This window comes from Bombina bombina, chromosome 4 (genome assembly GCF_027579735.1).
Source record: "Bombina bombina isolate aBomBom1 chromosome 4, aBomBom1.pri, whole genome shotgun sequence".
Taxonomy (NCBI): Eukaryota; Metazoa; Chordata; class Amphibia; order Anura; family Bombinatoridae; genus Bombina; species Bombina bombina.
The window spans coordinates 261,293,769-261,320,230 of NC_069502.1; the positions used below are offsets into that span (position 1 = coordinate 261,293,769).

A 26,462-nucleotide genomic window follows, 5' to 3' on the forward strand; every position below is an offset into this window, starting at 1 on the left:
TCTCTTTCTTTCTCAGTGGATGTGCGTATCTCCCTCCTCTTACCCCCCTGTCCCCTGCAGTGCGACGGGGTGCCCATCCCTCTGCCCAGTCTGCAGGGCATTGCAGTGCTGAACATTCCGAGCTACGCTGGAGGAACCAACTTCTGGGGTGGCAGCAAGGAAGATGACGTAAGTCTTATCTGAGAACAAGTTTGTGATTAAACTGTGAGGCTGTGTGTGACGTGCTAACTCGGTCTCTCCTGCAGACTTTTTCTGCGCCTTCCTTTGATGATAAGATTCTGGAAGTGGTAGCCGTGTTTGGAACCATGCAAATGGCTGTATCCAGGGTTATCAAGCTCCAACATCACAGAATAGCTCAGGTAATGCATTCTCAATTAGATTAATATAGTATTATTATTCTATAGATCATAAGAAAATAATAAATATGATCATAAAACTAATAGCGATAAGTGCCGTATTGTCTGTTGCTTTACTTCCTTATAGGCTACTTTTTTCTGTGTGTGTCCCTCTCTACCAGTAAAGTAGAAGCAGCTGATCTTATTAACCAGTTAGGATTATTAGGAACTACAAAACAAATGCTGTGGTTTTTCTTTCAACTTAAAGTGACAGTGCATTGTAAAACTGGTTTCCTCTTAATGTGTTTGACGTTAAAGGGACATAATACTCATATGCTAAATCACTTGAAACTGATGCAGTATAACTGTAAAAAGCTATTAGGAAAATATCACCTGAGCATCTCTATGTAAAAAAGGAAGATATTTTACCTCACAATTTCCTCAGCTCAGCAGAGTAAGTTCTGTGTAAAAAGTTATACTCAGTTGTTGCTCAGCTGCAGATAAAAAAAAAATAAAAAATGAAGTAATGAACAGTAGCCAATCAGCATCAGCAGTGCTGAGGTCATGAACTCTTTTACTGTGATCTCATGAGATTTGACTTAACTCTCATGAGATTTTATTGTAAACTTCCTTACACGGAATAGGGATATAACATGAGAGTGCACGAGGCTCATCCCTTCGGCTGTCCCGGGACAGACATACTGATTTGCTGCTTAGAAGTCCTTTACAATGGGATGTGGCTACTGAGAACATTGTGAGGTAAAATATCTTTCTTTTTTACATAGAGATGTTCAGGTGATATTTTCTAGTCAGCTTTTTACAGCTATGCTGCATCACTTTCAAGTGTTTAAACATTTGGGTATTATGGCCCTTTAACTTTATGAGTTCATGATTTTTTTTAATATGAAATGACATGAAATCCAAAATTGATTCAGATAGAGAATACAATTTAAAAAAAATTCTCCAATTGACTCCTTTTAGCAAATTTGCTTAGTTCTCATGTTATTCTTTGTTGAAGAGATATCTAGATAGGTAGCATGCTCATGTCTGGCACATTACATGACAGGAAATAGTGCTGCCATCTAGTGCTTTTGCAAATGTATAACATTGTTGCAAAACTGCTGCCATATAGTGCTGCAGACACGTGCATGCTCCTGAACTTGCCTTCCTGCTTTTCAGCAAAGGATAACTAGAAGACAAATAAACTTTAATAATAGAAGTACATTGGAAAGTTGTTTCAAATTGTATGTTCTATCTGAATTATAAAATAAAAATGTGGGGTTTTACAGTATATCCCTTTAAACCACAACTCAATCAAATTGGCCTAGCTTGCAAGAAGAGCAGATCTCAACATCATATTTCCAGACACACACAAAGTCATTTTTATCTTGTCTCTCACTGTATATACAAAGACCAATACTTGAAGCAATTGAAAATGGACATCTTACTACCTATTCCTATCACACCCCACTTGGGGATGTGTTTACCTATGCTGATTCTCGTTTACATAGCTTTTCTATAGCTGGTAGTTTCAACAGGCAAAAACATCTATTTCAAAAGACAAAATAAAGGCAAAGCAGCTATGTGTAAACAATATAATGCACTCCAGCAGGAAAAAAATGGATAATTGGGATGACATTAAAGGGGAGAAAAAAATGTATTTTAATGTGTAAATGCTGCTCTGTTATATGGGTGATGGAATATGTTTGAGTTCAATGCCCCTTTAAGGATTGTAAGGATGTTGTCATTGTTTGTTTTCTATATTTCACAATGGACTTTATGTATAACGTATATTTTACCTTAACAACCAGTACTAACAGAATCCCTATATTGTTTCAGACTTGGTATGTAATGAATTTCACTTTATTTTTCATTCATTTTTTTTCTCATTTGTATTTACAGTAATAATATAGTTTTTCTTAAATAATTGCCAACAAAACCCCACAAAATAGGAAAGATTACAGTTAGGGACATTGTATTGTAAAAAAAAAAAAGACCACCATAAAGTCCCACTTGGGAGCTGCAGAGAACTGCTGGTCCCAAGCAGAACATTGTCAGTTACACAACTTTGTGAATTACTGGCTGCATTCAGCTCACAAGCTTGAAGCTACTGAATGAGACTTTACCTGTGTGCTTAACCTACTTTTGCAGCTGTTAAAGGACCAGTAAATACAGTAGATTTGCGCAATCAACAATGCATGATAAAAAGACAATGCAATAGCGCTTACTCTGAACTTCAAATGAGTAGTAGATTTTTTTTGTGACATTTTAAAGTTAGATCTATTTCCACTCCCCCTGTACCATGTGACAGCCATCAGCAAATCACAAATGCATATACGTATATTCTGTGAATTCTTGCACATGCTCAGTAGGAGCTGGTGACTCAAAAAGTGTAAATATAAAAAGACAGCGCACATTTTGTTAATGGAAGTAAATTGGAAAGTTGTTTAAATGTGCTGCGCTATCTGAATCATGTGAGTTTAATTTTGACTTGAGTGTCCCTTTAAACGAAGAATTCTACAGCAAGTAGGGGGAATGACCTTCTCTAGCATGTCCCTTATATAATTATACATTTAGTGGGAAATCTGGATTTGCCTTTGTGCACATATATTTATTTCATGCACAAACCAACACACTGATCTGAACTAGAGCGAGCCTCAAGACTAGTTTGTTGTAGATACATAATATTATTATTTCCCATAAGTAGATAATGAAGTAGATTTACGTATGACTTCTGTTTTATAAGGTTTTTTTCAAGGATATCCAGACTGAAATTAGGTCAAAGCTGTGCACTCTTCTTTTTGGTCTTGTAATTGTTTATGGTGTGTAATTGTAGCTTTAACTAACTTAAATGGGCTTAAATAGGATATACTTAGGGATTTCAACATATTCCTGTGTTATCTTCCAGTAATCCTTTAATGAACTTGTTTTTCTTAAAGGGACATTATAGTGGCACAATGGCATGCTCTAATTTGTTAGCACATGCCATTTTAACTCTAGCCAACCCTGCAACGATATGTGTTTAACCCCTGCAAAGTTAAAGTACTAATTCCGCAGAGCATTGCTGGTCACCCAATCAGCAGCAGTAGTCATACAGCTGGGTCACGCAACTACTGCTGTAGATTGAGTCAGTGGCCGTGTCTGCTCTGGACTAGCAGTGCTCTGTGCTTCGTGAGTGGTACTTTATGTGTTTAACCATTTTCAGCAGTTAAATACATAGTATTGCAGGATTACTTGAATTAAAATGATATCTTCTAACAAACAAGTGCCAATAAGTCCCCTTTATTTACCAATGCAGAGCTGTGTCTTTTTATAAATAACAGTAATTCCAAGAAATTTCTAACATATGTCATTGTATTGGTCATATTACACATCTTGGTTTTATAAACTGCTTATTAATTGTGTGAGGTTTGTCTCCACCTAGTGTCGAACTGTGAAAATTACAATCTTGGGAGATGAAGGGGTTCCAGTGCAGGTTGATGGAGAAGCCTGGATCCAGCCTCCAGGGTTTATACGTATTGTGCACAAGAACAGAACACAGACTCTGACACGAGACAGGGTAAACAACATAATAATATAAAGTAATTGTGCACTTAAAGGGACATGAAACCCAACGTTTTTTTCTTTCATGATTTAGAAAGAACTTCATTCTATTGATATCCTTTGTTGAAAAGCATATCTAAATAGGCTCAGTAGCTGCTGATTGGTGGCTGCACATAGATGCCTTGTGTGATTGGCACACCCATGTGCATTGCTATTTCTTTACCAAAGGATATCTGAAGAATGAAGCAAATTAAATATTAAAAGTAAATTGGAATTTTGTTTAAAATTGTATTCTCTATCTGAATCATGAAAGAAAACTTTGGGGTTTCATGTCCTTTTAATTTCTCTTTTTTTAGCATCAATAAACTGAGAATATTATATGTTGCTCCAAGCATCCAGATAAAGTATATAATGATTTGTTTTCACCTGATACCATAGCATAGTTATATCAGTGGCTTTAGAGTTGGTTTCAAAGCATGGTTTTATGTCACCTGTATTAATGAAGACTGCATTGAATTACTAGGCCCTGATTTTTGAATAAAGTGCAGTAACATAACCTTGAATATTACTTCAAACTGATGCACTATATTTGAAAAATGTAATTTGCAAGAAGATATTAGATGTCACTAATAATGTGCAAATTATTATTGGTCCAATGATGATAAAATATTGGTAAAAGTGTTATTTTCTTGTTTTAGCAATAGAATTCAAGATACGGTTCTTTGTTTAACCTATGGCCACAGTTTAGTATTTCCAGAAAGTGTACACTGCGTTCTCTGTATTTTAGGCATTTGAGAGCACATTAAAGTCCTGGGAAGATAAGCAGAAATGTGAAGTTTCTCGCCCAGCCAATTCCACGCTTTCTCCTACCTCTCTGCACCCTGAGGTGCTTTCTGAAGAGGAGGCAGCCCAGGTGTCGCGCTTTGGCAATGCTGCAGGTGCCCTTATACACAGGTGAGAGCGGGCAGGGGAACTGTTGCGCCAGCATTTTGCTTTGTTTAAAAAAAATCTTTGTGCTCAGGGTTGGTTGAGCTTCTTTATGGAAATCCTGGATGTTAGACATCATGAGGGACAGTAATTAAAAACACCATGTTGTCAACATATAATGTCCTGCTTTATAACAAGTTGTTCCATTTATTATCACTCTTTACGATTTTTTTTATTTATAAGTTGGAGGATTTATTTCCTGAACATTAAACATGGTTATTGTACGTTGCTTCCCAATAACTTCCTTAGCTCATGTTTTGCAGCTGTATAACTGTTTAACTTTGCTATTCTGTTATATAAAACCCTTATAATTGTTCCCTTTTTCTTTATAGTATTAAGGAGATAGCCATATCCCATCAAAGTATGGAACAAGAATTAGCCCACGCTGTAAATGCCAGCTCCAAATCCATGGAGAAGGTTTATACAAAGAGTTCTGAGGTATTGCACAGACTAATGGTATTTCATCCTTTAGTTTACATGAATTCATTGTATATAAAATTACTGATAAACACCTCTCACCTTCTTACATCTGTGTGTTGACGGTATTTTTTACTTTTTCCCTTTCCTGCATATTTGTTCTTTCTGCCTTCTCCCCTGTGTGGCTTTTTTCTTTAATTATCCATTTTGCTGTTCCTTTTTCCCTACAGGGTCTGAACTGCACCAATGTTATGGAGATGGTTACAAATGTTCGTGCTCTTCTTAATGAAACAGAGCTGCTTCTTTCAGGAAAGATGGCGTTGGTGAGTAAGGAAGGGATATGTCTCATTGTATGACCTAAAGCTGAGGTTTGAATACTGCAATATCATTACTACAGGCAGGGGTCAAGTCCTACAAAAAAAGTGTGGGAACTCACTAAGACTTCCACCCCTCTCACAATTAATATTGTTTTATACATACATACATACACAAACACACATACACACACGCTGTATTTATATGTATATAATCTATACACTTTGGTTAATGAAAGCAAATTAAATCCAGTGAAGTGTTGAATGGTTGCCTTTGGGCCTGAGAATCCTCCTCTGTCACAGAGTCTCACCCACTTAACCCCTTAACTACATGCGTCGTACAGGGTACGTCGCACACAACCTGGTCTTTAAAGACCAGCGACGTACCCTGTATGACATTGGGGTTGAAAGCGTCTGGAAGCGATCCTGATCGCTTCCAGCTGCTTTCCGGTTATTGCAGTGATGCCTCGATATCGAGGCATCACTGCAATAACATTTTACCCTATCCGATGCAGAGAGAGCCACTCTGTGGCCCTCTCTGCACCGGACATCGATGGCCCGCAATCGTTGGTGGGTGGGAGCCGACGTGGGAGGCGGGTGGGCGGCCATCGGTGCATTACGTAATGCAGAGGTGGGCGGGATCGCTGGGGACGCGCGCGCGTGCACAGGGGGAGGCGGGCGCGTGCACAGGGAGGGAGCGGGTGGGAACCATTACACTATGGAACAGGTTTTGTTTATATTTAGAGGGAGAGAGGGGGGTATATAAAATTTCAAATATATGATCTAAGTGATCTGGGAGGGGGTGGGGGTTTAGTCTTGGGGGGGGAAGCTACACTACAGAAAAGTGGGGGGGGAAAATAAAAAATATATCTTTTTTTGTAAACTGGGTACTGGCAGACAGCTGCCAGTACCCAAGATGGCTCCCAATAATGTAGAGGGGAGGGTTAGAGAGCTGTTTGGGGGGGATCAGGGAGGTTTGGGGCTAAGGGGGATCCTACACAGCAGCATATGTAAATATGCTAAAAAAAATAATAATAAAAAAAAAAGATACCTTTTATTTTAGTACTGGCAGACTTTCTGCCAGTACTTAAGATGGCGGGGACAATTGTGGGGTGGGTAGGGAAGAGAGCTGTTTGGGAGGGATCAGGGGGTCTGATGTGTTAGGTGGGAGGCTGATCTCTACACTAAAGCTAACATTAACCCTGCAAGTTCCCTACAAGATCCCTAATTAACCTTTTCACTGCTAGACATAATACACGTGTGATGTGCAGCGGCATTTAGCAGCCTTCTAATTACCAAAAAGCATCGCCAAAACCATATATGTCTGCTATTTCTGAACAAAGGGGATCCCAGAGAAGCATTTACAACCATTTGTGCCATAATTCCACAAGCTGTTTGTAAATAATTTCAGTGAGAAACCTAAAATTTGCGGAAAAAATTAAGTTTTTTTAAAATTTGATCGCATTTGGCGGTGAAATGGTGGCATTAAATATACCAAAATGGGCCTAGATCAATGCTTTGGGTTGTCTACTACACTACACTAAAGCTAAAATTAGCTCTACAAGCTCCCTACATGCTCCCTAATTAACGCCTTCACTGCTGGGCATAAAACACGTGTGGTGCGCAGTGGCATTTAGCAGCCTTCTAATTAACAAAAAGCAACACCAAAGCCATATAAGTCTGCTATTTCTGAACAAAGGGGATCCCAGAGAAGCATTTACAACCATTTATGCCATAATTGCACAAGTTGTTTGTAAATAATTTCTGTGAGAAACCTAAAGTTTGTGAAAAAAATTGTGAAAAATTGAACAATTTTTTTTATTTGATCGCATTTGGCGGTGAAATGGTGGCATGAAATATACCAAAATGGGCCTAGATCAATACTTTGGAATGTCTTCTAAAAAAAATATATACATGTCAAGGGATATTCAGGTATTCCTGACAGATATCAGGGTTCCAATGTAACTAGCGCTCATTTTGAAAAAAAGTGGTTTTGAAATAGCAAAGTGCTACTTGTATTTATTGCCCTATAACTTGCAAAGCAAAGAACACGTTAACATTGGGTATTTCTAAACTCAGGACAAAATTTAGAAACTATTTAGCATGGTTGTTTTTTGGTGGTTGTAGATGTGTAACAGATTTTGGGGGTCAAAGTTAGAAAAAGTGTGTTTTTTTCCATTTTTTCCTCATATTTTATAATTTTTTTAATAATAAATTATAAGATATGATGAAAATAATGGTATCTTTAGAAAGTCCATTTAGTGGCGAGAAAAACGGTATATAATATGTGTGGGTACAGTAAATAAGTAAGAGGAAAATTACAGCTAAACACAAACACCACAGAAATGTAAAAATAGCCCTAATCTTTAAGGGAAAGAAATTGAAAAATGGCCTTGGTCCTTAAGGGGTTAAGGTGCAATAGTCCTATTTCTGCTGAGGGGAGCTAAATAACCCCAGAGCAAGCCACACAGAAGTGTAAGCACCATGTGTTCCACATAGTGCAGGGTGATCACACAGCAGGACTGCTGACAGGCTTGCATTTAATGTATTGTAGGAAGTGTTACTGCCCATTACTAGAGGATCTTACTATCCCTCTAATCAGACTGTGCTCCAGCTCCTCTCACCAGGGGCAGCAGTGTTTACTGAAGTGTTCCTGTTCTCATTCCAGGGGGAACTTAGTTCCCCCTGCAAAAATAGTGCAGGAACTCCGTTCCCATGCGTTCCCGTCTTACTTGACCCCTGACTGCAGGTAGCCCTTGGTTACGATATGGGGATATGTATTAAAACATGCTTTTCCGAGCTTCAAATAAAGAAATACTTATGTCACTTTTGAAAAAGGCTGGAATGTAACTCTGATTTCCCTTTGTCTTTCATTATAATGGGTTAATTTTCCAACAATATCTTTCTTTCTATCTATCTGTCTATCCATCTGTTTCTCTCTCTCTCTCTCTCTCTCTCTCTCTCTCTCTGTCTGTTTATCTATCGTGATAAAATCTAAAACAAATACCTATATAAGGCCTAGTGTTCATTGTTGCTGTAAAACATCTACACACTAAATAAATTCTAGAGAAAATTAAGCATTTAAAAAAAGATTAGTCTGAGAATAACATGTAGACGTATTTATTAAAGTTTCCTTAGCTGTTTAAATATTGACAAAAAAAGTTTATTGTCTAGCTGCCACATTGTTACTTAGGTTAGCTTCTCTGCTGTGACCAATTAGGGACAGTTATAAATAGGTCACTAGAGTGTGCAACCAATGTCTGTGTGCAATATAACAGTGTTCTGCACTTCCATTTCTAACAGCTTACAGTTTTAGAATGGAATTAGAGGAAAAGGGGATAAAATAAATAATGAAAGCATATTGCATAGTTGTTTTTTTATATATACAATTTATCAGTTTATATTACCATCACAAAGTGCTTAATGTCCCTTTAAAGTTCAGTGCTGATGAGCTAGTTCTGAGCAGGACATAGATGGTGAATGGAGGTTCCATGGATATTTCCCTCCTGATTGGATCACTTTTAAGTTCCTGCTTAAAGGGACAGTGAACCCAATTTTTTTCTATCATGATTCAGATAGAGCATGCAATTTTAAGCAACTTTCTAATTTACTCCTATTATCAAATTCTTTTCATTCTCTTGGTATCTTTATTTGAAATGCAAGAATGTAAGTTTAGATGCCGGCCCATTTTTGGTGAACACACTGTGTTGTTCTTGCTAATTGGTGGGTAAATTCACCTACCAATAAACAAGTGCTTTCCATGGTCCTGACCCAAAAAAATTGCTTAGATGCCTTTTTCAAATAAAGAAAGCAAGAGAATGAAGAAAAATTGATAATAGGAGTAAATTAGAAAGTTGTTGCATGCTCTATCTGAATCACGAAAGAAAAAAATTGTGTTCAGTGTCCCTTTAAGAGTGGCAATGCATTGTGACTCGTAAGTGGGACTTTAGCTAAGCATTTAACTCCTTTGTGGGCATTAGTGCAAAAAAAAAAATTGTTGCATATTGTTTGTGCTTGTATGCTCCCTACACTAATAACTCATTCCATGTCCTGTCAGATATAATTCAATAGAAATTCTTCCCTTTAAATGAGCCAAAACACTAGTGATTTATTGTATGCAATGTGTTCTAAAATAGATTTCATTCATTTATTTAGTTTTTTACTGTAACCATATAATGTTATGCAGAGCTGCTGTAACATCTGGACTGGATGCAGAAATGTCTGTGTTTACGTTATATTTTCTGTTATTTTACTTTTTTATATAGCAGCTGGACCCCCCTCAGAAGGAGCAACTGTTGACATCTCTCAGTAACACCGAACAGGAACTTCGGAAGCTTGCGGACATCCCCTGGTTATGGCAGAACACAGAGCACGGAGAAGAAGAGGTGAAGACCATTGTCCTATGCACATTCAGACCTTTTGAAATCTATACAATGCTTAAAGGGACAGTGTACAGTAAAATCCTTAATGTGATTACAATGACTTGTTATACCAGCTGCAGAGTGTATGGGAAATTGCACCTTTAGGTATACTTTTGTATATGAAATAACTGTTACTGCTAATTGAAGCCACAACCCAACGAAATGGGTTGCGCTAGCAGGGAAAGCAAACCTCATTATCTTTTTCTGTCTAATTATTAACACAAACCTTATCTTCTTTTTAACTGTTTACAGAAAGGACAATACTTAGAGAGAACAATGGAAAATAAACATTTTAGTACCTCTTTGTCACAGACACTAACTGGAGCATTATTTTATCTAAATCTTCTTGTTTACATGGTTTTTGTTTAACCAGAACTGTTCAGTATGAGTGAGGAAACAACAGACACAATCAGCCATTTCAAATGTGAAAATAAAAGTGTACAAGCTATTTGTAAACAATTTAATACACAAAATGATTAATTGGGAGCACATTAAAGTGGAAAAAATAATAGTGTACACTGTCCCTTTAACTTTCTTCATATCCCCATGACCTTCACACCAGGAATAGCAGGCTTTTTTGTTTGTCTTCCAAATTAACTTTATTGACAGTGTGCACTGAAACCCCTAGTGCAGAAATCTGGTAGAGAGGAATGGTTTTATTTGAATATTTTTGTTTATCATGTATTCTATGGAAGCGCTTCAGTAGCAATTCTAAATTACGAGGCTTCTTTAAGTAGAAATGATAACATTTATTGTATTTACTATTATAGAAGGCTTATTAATTACTCAATGTATGTTATGATAGAGAAACAGATTCACAATGAAATGTGTAGCATCTGTAATCTTATGCATTTTTTGCTACCCTACCAATAATATACATTTCATATTTTAGTTGTTGTCCTGAGAACTGATGATCAAATAATTATCATAATATCTCTATGTAGTGGATGTAAAATGTTCTAAAAGGATCAAATATTTGTTTGATGGTAGTCTTGCAGAAGTATTTTAGTACACTATACTATGTGATACGAGGGTTCTCTGCCAGTATTAATATGTTTTGTACTGCAGCCTCGCCATGTGTAGCAAGGGTTTAATGTAAATGATAGCTTTAGATAGTGCGGGAAGAAAAAAACAATTTACATGTGCAAACTGAAAATCTTTAGATTAAAAACAAATAGTTAAACCTATTTTCATGGGTATTGTGGGTATATTGGGCATTTGTTTATGATGCGTTATATATTTATTATACTATATAATACAAAATAACACAAGGGTTCCAAAATGACAGTTTGGTATAATGTGTTATAATGACCAAGAAATTATGGTACTCACAAAAATACAACACCGTCAAGTGCTATTAACGCAAGCTGGAACCTCTCGGTCACCCAGCAGACTGAAGACCCCTAGATTCTCAAATGTGGGTGAGCGATCAATGATGCCAGCAAAAAACAGCAAGTACAGTAATCATAAATTTTATAAAAAAGGTGATGCGTTTCTCAGTCTCCCATTGGCTGTTTCATCAGGCCTATGGCAACTGAATAGTAGCCCACTGGGTCCTACAAAACAATGCCATAAGAAGGACAGACCCGGTGTTCCGGATTGTTTGAGCTACTATTTAGTTGCCATAGGCCCATGGGAGGCTGAGAAAAGTGTTGCCTTTCTTCTGTTATGTGTGATCAGTCCACGGGTCATCATTACTTCTGGGATATAACTCCTCCCCAACAGGAAATGCAAGAGGATTCACCCAGCAGAGCTGCATATAGCTCCTCCCCTCTACGTCACTCCCAGTCATTCTCTTGCACCCAACGACTAGATAGGATGTGTGAGAGGACTATGGTGATTATACTTAGTTTTTATAACTTCAATCAAAAGTTTGTTATTTTACAATAGCACCGGAGCGTGTTATTGCCTCTCTGGCAGAGTTTGAAGAAGAATCTACCAGAGTTTTACTATGATTTTAACCGGAGTAGTTAAGATCATATTGCTGTTTCTCGGCCATCTGAGGGAGGTAAAAGCTTCAGATCAGGGGACAGCGGGCAGATGAATCTGCATTGAGGTATGTAGCAGTTTTTATTTTCTGAATGGAATTGATGAGAAAATCCTGCCATACCGTTATAATGACATGTATGTATACTCTACACTTCAGTATTCTGGGGATGGTACTTCACTGGAATTACTCTGTAAAAAGTACATTAAACCTTTTAATAGGTATTTATTATGTTAAACGTTTTTGCTGGAATGTAGAATCGTTTGCATTTTCTGAGGTACTGAGTGAATAAATGTTTGGGCATTATTTTTCCACTTGGCAGTTGCTTGTTTTAATTGTGACAGTTTCGTTTCTCTCTCACTGCTGTGTGTGAGGGGGAGGGGCCGTTTTTGGCGCTCTTTGCTACGCATCAAAAATTTCCAGTCAGTTACTCTTGTATTTCCTGCATGATCCGGTTCATCTCTAACAGAACTCAGGGGTCTTCAAACTTCTTTGGAGGGAGGTAGATTCTCTCAGCAGAGCTGTGAGACTTATATATTGACTGTGATTAAAAACGTTGCTCTGTAATTTTTATGTTTCAAATTTAATTATTGTTACTTTACTAATGGGAACAAACCTTTGCTAAAAGTTGTGTTGTTTTCAAGGATTGATGCTATAACTGTTTTTCAGTTCATTATTTCAACTGTCATTTAATCGTTTAGTGCTTCTTTGAGGCACAGTACGTTTTTGTTAAATAAGATTGTAACCAAGTTGCAAGTTTATTTGCTAGTGTGTTAAACATGTCTGATTCAGAGGAAGATACCTGTGTCATTTGTTCCAATGCCAAGGTGGAGCCCAATAGAAATTTATGTACTAACTGTATTGATGCTACTTTAAATAAAAGCCAATCTGTACAAATTGAACAAATTTCTCCAAACAGCGAGGGGAGAGTTATGCCGACTAACTCGCCTCACGTGTCAGTACCTGCATCTCCCGCCCGGGAGGTGCGTGATATTGTGGCGCCTAGTACATCTGGGCGGCCATTACAGATAACATTACAAGATATGGCTACTGTTATGACTGAAGTTTTGGCTAAATTACCAGAACTAAGAGGCAAGCGTGATCACTCTGGGGTGAGAACAGAGTGCGCTGATAATACTAGAGCTATGTCTGATACTGCGTCACAGCTTGCAGAGCATGAGGACGGAGAGCTTCATTCTGTGGGTGACGGTTCTGATCCAAACAGATTGGATTCAGATATTTCAAATTTTAAATTTAAGTTGGAGAACCTCCGTGTATTACTAGGGGAGGTTTTAGCGGCTCTTAATGATTGTAACACTGTTGCAATACCAGAGAAATTGTGTAGGTTGGATAAATACTTTGCGGTACCGGCGAGTACTGACGTTTTTCCTATACCTAAGAGACTAACTGAAATTGTTACTAAGGAGTGGGATAGACCCGGTGTGCCGTTCTCACCCCCTCCAATATTTAGAAAGATGTTTCCAATAGACGCCACCACACGGGACTTATGGCAAACGGTCCCTAAGGTGGAGGGAGCAGTTTCTACTTTAGCTAAGCGTACCACTATCCCGGTGGAGGATAGCTGTGCTTTTTCAGATCCAATGGATAAAAAATTAGAGGGTTACCTTAAGAAAATGTTTGTTCAACAAGGTTTTATATTGCAACCCCTTGCATGCATTGCGCCGATTACGGCTGCGGCAGCATTTTGGATTGAGTCTCTGGAAGAGAACCTTAGTTCAGCTACGCTGGACGACATTACGGACAGGCTTAGAGTCCTTAAACTAGCTAATTCATTCATTTCGGAGGCCGTAGTACATTTAACCAAACTTACGGCTAAGAACTCAGGATTCGCCATTCAGGCACGTAGGGCGCTGTGGCTAAAATCCTGGTCAGCTGATGTAACTTCTAAGTCCAAATTACTTAATATACCTTTCAAGGGGCAAACTTTATTTGGGCCCGGTTTGAAAGAAATTATCGCTGACATTACAGGAGGTAAGGGCCACGCCCTGCCTCAAGACAAAGCCAAAGCTAAGGCTAGACAGTCTAATTTTCGTCCCTTTCGGAATTTCAAAGCAGGAGCAGCACCAACTTCCACTGCACCAAAGGAAGGAGCTGTTCCTCGTTACAGACAAGGCTGGAAACCTAACCAGTCCTGGAACAAGGGCAAGCAGGCCAGGAAACCTGCTGCTGCCCCTAAGACAGCATGAATCGAGGGCCCCCGATCCGGGACCGGATCTAGTGGGGGGCAGACTCTCTCTCTTCGCCCAGGCTTGGGCAAGAGATGTTCAGGATCCCTGGGCGCTAGAGATCATATCTCAGGGATACCTTCTAGACTTCAAATTTTCTCCCCCAAGAGGGAGATTTCATCTGTCAAGGTTGTCAACAAACCAGATAAAGAAAGAAGCGTTTCTACGCTGTGTACAAGATCTGTTATTAATGGGAGTGATCCATCCGGTTCCGCGGTCGGAACAAGGACAAGGGTTTTACTTAAACCTGTTTGTGGTTCCCAAAAAAGAGGGAACTTTCAGGCCAATTTTGGATTTAAAGATCCTAAACAAATTCCTAAGAGTTCCATCGTTCAAAATGGAAACTATTCGGACAATCTTACCCATGATCCAAAAGGGTCAGTACATGACCACAGTGGATTTAAAGGATGCTTACCTTCACATACCGATTCACAAAGATCATTACCGGTATCTAAGGTTTGCCTTCTTAGACAGGCATTACCAGTTTGTAGCTCTTCCATTCGGATTGGCTACGGCTCCAAGAATCTTCACAAAGGTTCTGGGTGCCCTTCTGGCGGTACTAAGACCGCGAGGAATTTCGGTAGCTCCGTACCTAGACGACATTCTGATACAAGCTTCAAGCTTTCAAACTGCCAAGTCTCATACAGAGTTAGTTCTGGCATTTCTAAGGTCGCATGGATGGAAAGTGAATGAAAAGAAGAGTTCTCTCTTTCCTCTCACAAGAGTTCCATTCTTGGGGACTCTTATAGATTCTGTAGAAATGAAGATTTATCTGACAGAAGACAGATTAACAAAGCTTCTAAATGCATGCCGTGTCCTTCATTCCATTCAACTCCCGTCAGTAGCTCAATACATGGAGGTGATCGGCTTAATGGTAGCAGCAATGGACATAGTACCCTTTGCACGCCTACATCTCAGACCGCTGCAATTGTGCATGCTGAGTCAGTGGAATGGGGATTACTCAGACTTGTCCCCTACTCTGAATCTGGATCAAGAGACCAGAAACTCTCTTCTATGGTGGCTTTCTCGGCCACATCTGTCCAGGGGGATGCCATTCAGCAGGCCGGACTGGACAATTGTAACAACAGACGCCAGCCTACTAGGTTGGGGCGCTGTCTGGAATTCTCTGAAGGCTCAGGGACAATGGAATCAGGAGGAAAGTCTCCTGCCAATAAACATTCTGGAATTGAGAGCAGTTCTCAATGCCCTTCTGGCTTGGCCCCAGTTAAAAACTCGGGGGTTCATCAGGTTTCAGTCGGACAACATCACGACTGTAGCTTACATCAACCATCAAGGAGGGACAAGAAGCTCCCTAGCAATGATGGAAGTATCAAAGATAATTCGCTGGGCAGAGTCTCACTCTTGCCACCTGTCAGCAATCCACATCCCGGGAGTGGAGAACTGGGAGGCGGATTTCTTGAGTCGCCAGACTTTTCATCCGGGGGAGTGGGAACTTCATCCGGAGGTCTTTGCCCAAATACTTCGACGTTGGGGCAAACCAGAGATAGATCTCATGGCGTCTCGCCAGAACGCCAAACTTCCTCGCTACGGGTCCAGATCCAGGGATCCGGGAGCGGTTCTGATAGATGCTTTGACAGCACCTTGGAACTTCGGGATGGCTTATGTGTTTCCACCCTTCCCGCTGCTTCCTCGATTGATTGCCAAAATCAAACAGGAGAGAGCATCAGTGATTCTAATAGCGCCTGCATGGCCACGCAGGACTTGGTATGCAGATCTAGTGGACATGTCATCCTGTCCGCCTTGGTCTCTACCTCTAAGACAGGACCTTCTGATACAGGGTCCATTCAAACATCAAAATCTAACTTCTCTGAAGCTGACTGCTTGGAAATTGAACGCTTGATTTTATCAAAACGTGGTTTTTCTGAGTCGGTTATTGATACCCTGATACAGGCTAGGAAGCCTGTTACCAGAAGGATTTACCATAAGATATGGCGTAAATACCTATACTGGAGCGAATCCAAAGGTTACTCCTGGAGTAAGGTTAGGATTCCTAGGATATTGTCCTTTCTACAAGAAGGTTTAGAAAAGGGTTTATCGGCTAGTTCATTAAAGGGACAGATCTCAGCTCTGTCCATCTTGTTGCACAGACGTCTGTCAGAAAATCCAGACGTCCAGGCCTTTTGTCAGGCTTTAACTAGAATCAAGCCTGTGTTTAAAACTGTTGCTCCGCCATGGAGTTTAAACCTTGTTCTTAACGTTCTACAAGGAGTTCCGTTTGAACCCCTTCATTCCATTGATATAAAGTTGTTATCTTGGAAAGTGTTATTTTTAATGGCTATTTCTTCGGCTCGGAGAGTCTCTGAGTTATCAGCTTTACATTGTGATTCTCCTTATTTGATTTTTCATTCAGATAAGGTAGTTCTGCGTACTAAACCTGGGTTCTTACCTAAGGTAGTCACTAACAGGAACATCAATCAAGAGATCGTGGTTCCTTCCCTGTGCCCGAATCCTTCTTCAAAGAAGGAACGTCTTCTACACAATCTGGATGTAGTTCGTGCCCTCAAGTTCTACTTGCAGGCAACTAAGGATTTTCGACAAACGTCTTCCCTGTTTGTCGTGTACTCTGGTCAGAGGAGAGGTCATAAGGCTTCGGCTACCTCTCTCTCCTTCTGGCTTCGTAGCATAATTCGTTTAGCCTATGAGACTGCTGGACAGCAGCCTCCTGAAAGAATTACAGCTCATTCTACTAGAGCTGTGGCTTCCACTTGGGCCTTTAAGAATGAGGCCTCTGTTGAACAGATTTGCAAGGCTGCAACTTGGTCTTCGCTTCATACTTTTTCCAAATTTTACAAATTTGACACTTTTGCTTCTTCGGAGGCTATTTTTGGGAGAAAGGTTCTTCAGGCAGTGGTTCCTTCTGTATAATGAGCCTGCCTATCCCTCCCGTCATCCGTGTACTTTTGCTTTGGTATTGGTATCCCAGAAGTAATGATGACCCGTGGACTGATCACACATAACAGAAGAAAACATAATTTATGCTTACCTGATAAATTCCTTTCTTCTGTTGTGTGATCAGTCCACGGCCCGCCCTGTTTTTTAAGGCAGGTAAATATCTTTTAAATTATACTCCATTCACCACTTCACCCTTGGTTTCTCCTTTCTCGTTGATTCTTGGTCGAATGACTGGGAGTGACGTAGAGGGGAGGAGCTATATGCAGCTCTGCTGGGTGAATCCTCTTGCATTTCCTGTTGGGGAGGAGTTATATCCCAGAAGTAATGATGACCCGTGGACTGATCACACAACAGAAGAAAGGAATTTATCAGGTAAGCATAAATTATGTTTTTTTATATTTTTAATAAACTTTATGATTACTACTATTGCTGTTTTTTGCTGGCATTATTGATCGCTCACCTACATTCGAAGAAGCACAAAAAGATTGTGGTTTGGAAAGTCTACTGGGTGACTGAGAGGTTCCAGCTTCTGTTTATAGCACTTGAAGTTGCTATATTTGTACCATCATTTCTTGGTCATTCTAACACACTATACCAAACTGTGCTAGGTCATTTTAGTGCTCTTGATTTCTTTTGTTTTAAAGAGTGTTATCAGAAGGTGTACAAGGAACTACCGTGGTGGAGGAATCACAGCCATGTGGAATCATTTGTTTGTGGGACTCTTGTTTGCTTTCTTGTATTGTATTATATATGCTATACACACACAGCTATATATATATATATTATATTTGGACGCCCCCTATTCCTTTGTTTTTTGTTCATACTATATAATAGCTTATTATGTATTTTTAGTAAGTTCGTTGTATAAAAAAAGGTTGGAAGGTTAGCCACAACCTTTCCCATTTGTAATAGTGCACTATGTAAATCCTGTTTTAAAAAAATGACGAGCTTTCTAACATTGAAAACACTGAGCCACTATGATAACTGTAAGTTCTATTGTACATAACGGGTTTACCTGTAATATCACATTTGCATTCACACTTTACCTAACATCACTTATCTTTGGTGCAACAAGGCTAAGTCCACAGCACCAGTGATAAAAAGCCTCATCTGACAGTATCTTTGGACAGTGAGTCTGGTATGTGTAGCGTTGCTACCAAAGCTCTATATGCAGATTTATTTTTTCTGTGGGGGGCCATTTTGGGTTTGGACATTACAAAGTTTACCACAGCGCACAAAAAGAAGATAGGAAGACATAGAAGCACAAAGTAAGCACATATGAGGGCTCATAAGTGCAAAGCAAAAACACAAAAAGGGACAATAAAGAAAACACCATGAAATCCCATGTCCCAACATTTTTAAAACTTGAAACACCTTAAAAGAACACTGTAGTGGCAAACTGACATGCTGTGATTTGTTAGAGCATGTCATTTCTCCACTACTCATTGTGGGAACTCGGTGTGTTTATCCTTTACAGGCTGCGTTCAGCTTCAAAGCTACAATGCTTGCGGCTCCCAAGCAGGACTTTACCTAAGGGTTTAACACTTTTTAGGGGGTTAAACACATAGAGAGTAGTGGAAAAATGACTTACCCTGACAAATTAGTGTCCCTTTATGTGCAATTGTATATTTGATTATAAAATAGAACCATTTTGTTAATCCTGTATTCTTATGTGGTGTATTATAGTTACATTATATGCACTGTATAGTTGCCATTAACTTCATCATCCATATCTTAAATTCTGAGCTATGAGATTCAGCATTCACCATCATTTACCATTCAGTATTGCTGTGCATGAGAAGACATTGCTAGCTGCATACTTTTTGTCCATTTGATTAGGCTCCTCTTTTATATCAAGTTATTGTTTTTCACAGGGGACATTAGATTATAGCAAGTTAAGACACAGCAGTCGCTTCCGACTGGTAAGCAAATTTAAGAAGGAGAAAAACACCAGGAACAAAGAGACTGGAAGCATCACAGCATCACCGGGTATGTGTTGTTTGTGTGAGATATGTTACCAGACAGGGTTATATAGCACCGTACCTGTATGATCATTGTTACAATTACTTAGCTGGTGCCAAACATTTCTAGAATCCTGTGAGCTTCTCCAGATGAACTCGATGCAGGATATTATTTAATCTACATTTTTATTAAATTATAATAAACCTCTGTCTGTTAAACAGTTTTATAGAATTTTTTTTTATCAAAAATAATATTGATTTGTATACAAAAATTGTACTAATATAAAACTGTTTTTTTGTTTTTTTTAGAACCGGCATTATTGTTATTTCCTGTTTTCATGACCAATTTTTTTATTCAGTGTTTCCTTGTATTATAAGAATCTTCCAAGAACATATCAGTACAGGACCCAAGAACACATTAGTTGCTGCACCTTCAGAAAGATTCTGATACCAGAGCTTTCTTTAGAGGCAGCAGATCACTCTTCTTGCTTTATTATGTCTTAGAGAAAATTTATTCTGAATTCAGTTACAAACCGCCAATTTATTTAGGCAAAAAAAAGTCTCACTTCTTGAAAAAGAATTAATGAGTACAATGTTATATATACATACATATATACATATATACATACATATATACATACATACATATATACATACATACATGTATACATACATACATATATACATACATACATACATACATACAGTACATACATATATACATACATACATATATACATACATACAGTACATACATACAATCCAGGACTCAGCACTCACATATCAGCTACATATTTCCCAGGGTGTTTTTTTTAATATCTAAAATATATAGAGTTAACAGTTGATAATGCCATGTTGTTATTAAAGTGATGGTAAACCCAAGCGTATAACAAACGCTAGAATTTACCATCACGAAAAATAAAAATTAGTTTCTGTCATCGTTTTAAAAAAAAAAAAAAAAAAAGGCGTTAAACACCCTATCTGTAAGGAAAGAATATCGCTAACTCAGCGCCTCCAGACGCCCATGGCAAATGGCTTTTTTCAATGAGATTACGTTTACATCTCTAAACCAATAGTCGTGCGTGTCAACTGACATCCTAGCACAGCTATTGGTCTAGAGGTGGAAACGTCACCTCTAGACCAAGCGCTGTGCTGTGGGCGGCCGGAGGTGCTGAGGTAGCAATATACTTTCCTTATAGATAGGGTGAGTTTAACATCGTTTCATAAGAAACTATGACAGAAACTAATGTTTATTTTTAGTGATGGTAAATCCTAGCGTTTGTTATACACTTGGATTTACCATCACTTTAAGCAAATGTCTGCATTATTAACCATTTCCTACTAAGCTGAGTAAGATAATTTGGCAAAAACTGAGGATGAATAAGCATATTTATATGACATGGATTCAGTAGATGCACATCTGCGATATCATCCTCTATATGTAAAATGTATAAATAAACAAATAAGGTGTTTTTTACTATTATTAAAGTTACATTTTCCTATATTGTGCCTGAAAAATGTGAAGTAAAAGTTCACTTCAGTAAAGTTTTTACTTCAGTAAAAATACAGCGGTATGAGTTGTGCGCTTCACACTAAGCTTCATTAGCTTATACGTAATGTGAGCATTTGTGCCTATATGCCGATAAGCATTAGTAGGAAGTGCTGTAGCTATCAGTCAATGAGAATAAGTATGATGTACCTTTAAGCCACTGAGCATTAGATGGAAATACCTATAGCCAATGAGCATTAGAAGGAAATACCTATAGCCAATGAGATTTAGAAGAAAATACCTATAGCCAATGAGAATTAGATGGAAATACCTATAGCCAATAGACATTAGAAGGAAATACCTATAGCCAATGATAATTAGATGGAAATACCTTTAACCAATGAGAATTAGATAGAAATACCCATAGCCAATGAGAATTAGATGGAAATACCTATAGCCAATGAGCATTAGAAGGAAATATCTATAGCCAATGAGAATTAGATGGAAATACCTATAGCCAATGAGAATTAGATGGAAATACCTATAGCCAATGAGCATTAGAAGGAAATACCTATAGCCAATGAGCATTAGATGGAAATACATAACTGATACTTCTGAGTTAGTTTAAAATAAAACATCTTCAACTTCACATTTTCAGTGACCCCCTTCCCCTGCAAACAAATCAAAATCAAATCAGAACTGACAAATTCTGCTCTTTCATATGTATGGAAGCATTATATTAACCTCATGATTGCCAGACATAAACACTGTGGCAGTTGCATATGAGGGAGCATGCACTGCTTGCTCCTTGGTGTTTCTCATTCTATTCCACAAGCAACATATTGCCTAAAAATTCACTTATTCCTCTGCTCTGGTTTGCGGGTCATTATCTTTATCTTGGTAAGCAATCTTTCTCTGCTTTGGGATGTGGTTTCTCACTTCGGGACTCTCTCTAACAGCTTATCTATGGGGGACAGAGGAGGTATCTCTTTGGTTGGAGCGTCTCAGTCTGTCTGAGTACAAGGAGGTCTTTACTCGCCATGACATCAGGGGGTGTGAGCTCCTACACCTGGAGCGCCGAGACCTCAAGGTATCTCTCACAGACATCATGGTGCAATATGATTATGTCTTCTGTCTTATATATTCAACTTTTGATTACATCAATCCAGTGCTTCATGGTAATAAATTATTTAGCATGTAATATTTTAGTTACCTTGAGGCACTGTAGCTATTTCATTTTATGTATCATTAATAATGGTTATGACAATTGTCAGCTCTGAAACTGACTAAGGCATCTAATGCTCAGTAATGGATTTACGTAAACTCATTTAAACCATCTTTGGTAACATTCCAAAAAGGGACATTTAACTCAAGGCCCTAACTGGCTACAACAATTTAGACAAAATACACATACTCCAGTGGCACTGGTCTGATCTGAAATAGTATTTAAACAAAATACTTATACAATAATTATATACAGAACTTCTACAAAATTGCTGACATTACTACATATGCCAGTTTTATGTAACAAACTAATATCCCTAAAACATTAACAACCCACCAGTAACGTGAGCTGAGATACACCTTGTATGTGTAATCGATCCTTGATTACTGGGCGTGTGCATTCTCCCACCAATGATCACTGAATGGCTATTGTTCGATTGGTAAATTATAGTTTAACTTTAATGGGACAGTCTAGACCTAATACATCATTTTGATTTCTTATTGTTACATACCAGAGAAGCATTCTGCAACTGGTCCCATATCTATGAACTTGTAAAAAGTACATGAAACATTTAAATATTGTTTGTTAGGAGCCAAAATGGCTACCAAGCTCTGCCCACCTATTGCGTGAATATTTTGGTAAGTTTCTCCAATCACGATCAATTCTTAAATACGTTTTTTTAGACGCCCATGCTTATTTGTGCATGTGCAATTTCAAATAGCTAACTGAAAAATATTAAGGGCCAGATTATAAGTGGAGCGGAATATATCGCTTTCGCTGAAGCGATATCTGCGCTCCACTTTATAATACCAGCGCACACTAATGTGCGTTGGTATTACAAGTTAGGGGCAATGTGATCACGACCTCACATTCACATTGCATATACACATATTAACACTTAAATATATATGTATATAGTCATATGTTTAAAATGACTATATGAGTAGGTACATAAAAGTGTTCCCACTGATATAGAAAAAACTGCGCACACTCCCAATATCTCTAAATTATGTTTTCTAATAGTGTTTTAAGTGATTCAGTATGAACCCGAAAACAAATAATTATAATAATGTCAAACAATTTAATGCTATTAAATATTAACTCAAAGAATATAAATTCAATAAAAATGTGATAATTTATATACACACACAAAACAGTACACTACACACCAAAAAATCTTCTTTTAAATCAATTGATTGCAACCTAGTTAGACAATAACTAGTGAATAATAGTATAAAAAAGGAAGAAATATTTTGGTATGAGTACTGTACAGATCAAAGTTAAATACAATGCAAATGCAAAGATAAAATAAATGAAAATGAGGATGAAATGAATAATAAATAAAGTAAAATAAGATAGAATAAATGAATAAAAAAAAGTCTTATCCTTTTGTAGAAATACATTTCCATATATATTATTGGTAGAAGTGTTTAGTGCTGCTCATCAAGGTAAACCCAAGGTCCAAGTTGAGTATGAAGGTACAGCTGCAGGAATCTAAAAAGAAAAGCACACAGAAAGACTTCTCATAGTGCAGATCAATTGTAATAAAACACAATACAAATACATAAAATACACCTTCCCCTAGGGTAATCCCTACTCCCAAAATGAGACCTCAATCGTATGAGGTAAGGAAGGGCGACGGAATCCTTCCACTAAAAAGAACTGTTTGTGACATCCTGCCTTTCTACTGTGGACTTAGTGGGGACACTTACATATCCGATCGCCCTTCCTTACCTCATACGATTGAGGTCTCATTTTGGGAGTAGGGATTACCCTAGGGGAAGGTGTATTTTATGTATTTGTATTGTGTTTTATTAACATTGATCTGCACTATGAGAAGTGTTTGTGTGTGCTTTTCTTTTTAGATTCCTGCAGCTGTATATAGTCATATACATATATATTTAATGGGAACACACAGTTCCCATAGACCACTATGTAAAGGCACTTTTCAGTGCTGTTTTTTTTCTTACACACCACTCCCACCAACTTTAGCCCCCCAAAATGCCTAGTGTAGTTGTTTTTTATTTTAAAAAAGGTGCTTTTTTTAATTAAAAAAAAAATGTAAAAGGGCATTTTGGGGCACTTTTAGAAAATTAAGCGGGTTAATTTTCTGAGCACAATGTAATGGCCGGTTAATTATCTTGCACCCGCAAGATGGCAAATTTGCCCGTTTGCAGGTGCGCAACAATTTAGCACTCCACTTGTAATCTAGCCCTTTATGTGCTCTGCTAAACTGTCATACAAGAAAGAACAAAAAGAAAGCTGTGTGTGCGCATAGCTTGGCGGACATTTTCCGTTGCTAACAATGATTATTTAAAAGCTTCATGTACTTACAACTTGCAAGATGCTTGTCTGGTATGCAACAATAACTAAAAAAGAATAGTATTGGGTCTAGATTTTCCCTTTAATTCCATTAAAATATTTCACTAGATTCTAAATAACATACTTTTCTGTGTGGCTTATCTAAATGAAAGAACAGCTCCCTGCTAAATGTACATGAGTTTTGATTAGAGTCTATTACATAGTACAAAACATTCCAAATTCACTAAGGTAGTGCAATTTGTGTTCTTTCTACCTGCCCTTTTATCACATTTTTATTTCTACAATATTGTTAATGACAGGTCCTACATATGTAGTGCATAATGTAACCTCTATTCTTGCTCTACAGGAGCTGGGTGTGACAAAGGTGGGCCATATGAAGAGAATTCTACACAGCATTCGAGAGCTGAGCCCCCCTCCTGTCAATGTGGATTAGGATCTGTTTTCACAGCATGTGTAGTCCAGTCTGGGTGATTTCTGTGACCAGTATTGCCACATACAATCATATACTTTCTAGGTTTTATTTTTTAAAGCTGCAGCTTACCAGCAATGTTCCCTGAGTATCAAAGAAGCCAATCAGAAATATGCCTTGGGCATGTCAGCAGACAATCACAGATGAGCCCTGGGAGTTTCTGCTGCCAATCAGGAGACATTTGTTTTAGATATTGATGCATCCATTTATAGAAACAAGTTTTAGCGTTTGTTTCACATACTTAAGGAATAAGCTGGATGCTTTCAAAGGCAATTCTGGTTATGAGCCATTGTCATGGGCACTCGCCTGAGGACCTATGCAATCTTGTGTTGCTTGAGATAGTCATCAATTCTATTGTGCAGCGAATAGTGTAAAGATTGTCTTTGCACCACACAGTGAATGCACACTTTCTACATTTATTATTAGTAGACTTTTCAAGGGACACTGCCATTACATGCAAACATTGTACAATGAAATAACAAAGTTTATAGTAATTTCTAGAGGAGTTATAAACCTTCTTGTAGTGTAGTAATGAGTATTTTTTCATTTGTGAGTGTTCCGATATGTCAGATATTTTCTATATATTTCAATGTTGCTTTTATGATTGAAGATAAAAAAAAATATAGTGTTTGCACTCCTCAAAATCTCCTTTACGGTTCACACATAAGAAAACATCTTCCTATATAATAGCTAAAATCACCATAAAATAAGAGATGCCGTCTCCTCTAGAAAGTATTATATTTGTAGAATTTTTCTCTTAAACATGATGGCAGTGGACTGTATTTATTTTAAACATTCCTGAAAGAAACAAGTTCTCATTCTTCATATCTAATTCTACAAATGTTGATTGTCCATAAGGAGAATTCATTCCACTGGATGCCTCTGATTTGTGGTGAACTGAATACCTTCCTCACACGCCACATGTGTAAATGATGTGGTACTTGAGGGGATATTTCTGACATTATAGAAGAATATTGTGATCAGTGATCACTATGGACTTTTACAACCCCCAACAATGAGGAGAAAATCCATCTCTGGTCTATGATCAAAAGATTGTTTACATTTCTACAGGTACATTTCACAAACAGGGAACAACCTCTGACCAAATAACTCTCTGGCTGCTAGAGAAATCCACTGTCTCTCTGACAGACAAAGATGAAAAAAATGAAGTATAGTTTCCTGAAGCTATTTGTGGATTGGGTTATTCACATCCTTTTATCTTTCTTGTCAATCATTTTTCTGATATTGATCCTGGGCAGGTCCCTCCCTTCCCACTTCTTTTATCTGCAGGAGATGGATAAAATGTTTGACCTTTAACAATTCCTGACTTAACCCTTATTAACTGTATATTTATTGTCCTGTGCCTTACTGCAGTTTGTAATGTAATAATAATGCTTGTAAATAGCCATGTGTAAAGAGAAGGCCATATTGTTATAGTAAATGATGTCTTAATAGTTATCTGAGCCTTATTGTTTTCTGTCATTGTGTGAGATGTGTTTAATGGTAATATTTACAGTCTGTTATAAGTATAATAAGTTTGCTATAGATTATATTGCTTTCATACAGGTGGTGCAATACTTTTTGTTCACACGCTTCTTGTAATATAGGTTCTAGCTGTAAAAATATTGCAACTGCGTTTGTGCTTCTCACAGTAAAAGTCTTAGCTATGACTGATGTCTTCAGGTTTCACTTTAGCAATGAATTCAGCTTAGAGCAATACATCAGAGCACATTTATATATTTGTACAGAACACCTCATCTGCATGGTTTATATACTACTATCTATATCCTGTGGTGCTGATATAATCCATGTTAAAGGGACACTAAACACTGT

General features: G+C 38.0%; 1 protein-coding gene across 4 annotated transcripts in view; it reads left to right on the plus strand.

Annotated features, from left to right (window-relative positions):
* DGKD (diacylglycerol kinase delta) overlaps positions 1-26,087 on the plus strand; it is a 202,331-nt gene extending 176,244 nt beyond the window's left edge. For 2 of the 4 annotated variants that reach the window (XM_053709934.1, XM_053709935.1), the window contains exons 21-30: positions 61-168; positions 246-359; positions 3,760-3,894; positions 4,666-4,832; positions 5,198-5,303; positions 5,513-5,605; positions 9,862-9,981; positions 19,038-19,152; positions 21,573-21,703; positions 24,507-26,087. In XM_053709934.1, coding sequence (XP_053565909.1) covers positions 61-168; positions 246-359; positions 3,760-3,894; positions 4,666-4,832; positions 5,198-5,303; positions 5,513-5,605; positions 9,862-9,981; positions 19,038-19,152; positions 21,573-21,703; positions 24,507-24,593 — 1,176 coding nt within the window. In that variant the 3' untranslated portion in view covers positions 24,594-26,087. The remainder of the gene's footprint in view (positions 1-60; positions 169-245; positions 360-3,759; positions 3,895-4,665; positions 4,833-5,197; positions 5,304-5,512; positions 5,606-9,861; positions 9,982-19,037; positions 19,153-21,572; positions 21,704-24,506) is intronic. The other 2 variants (XM_053709936.1, XM_053709937.1) reach the window with 2 other exon arrangements.
* The last annotated feature ends 375 nt before the right edge of the window (positions 26,088-26,462 follow it).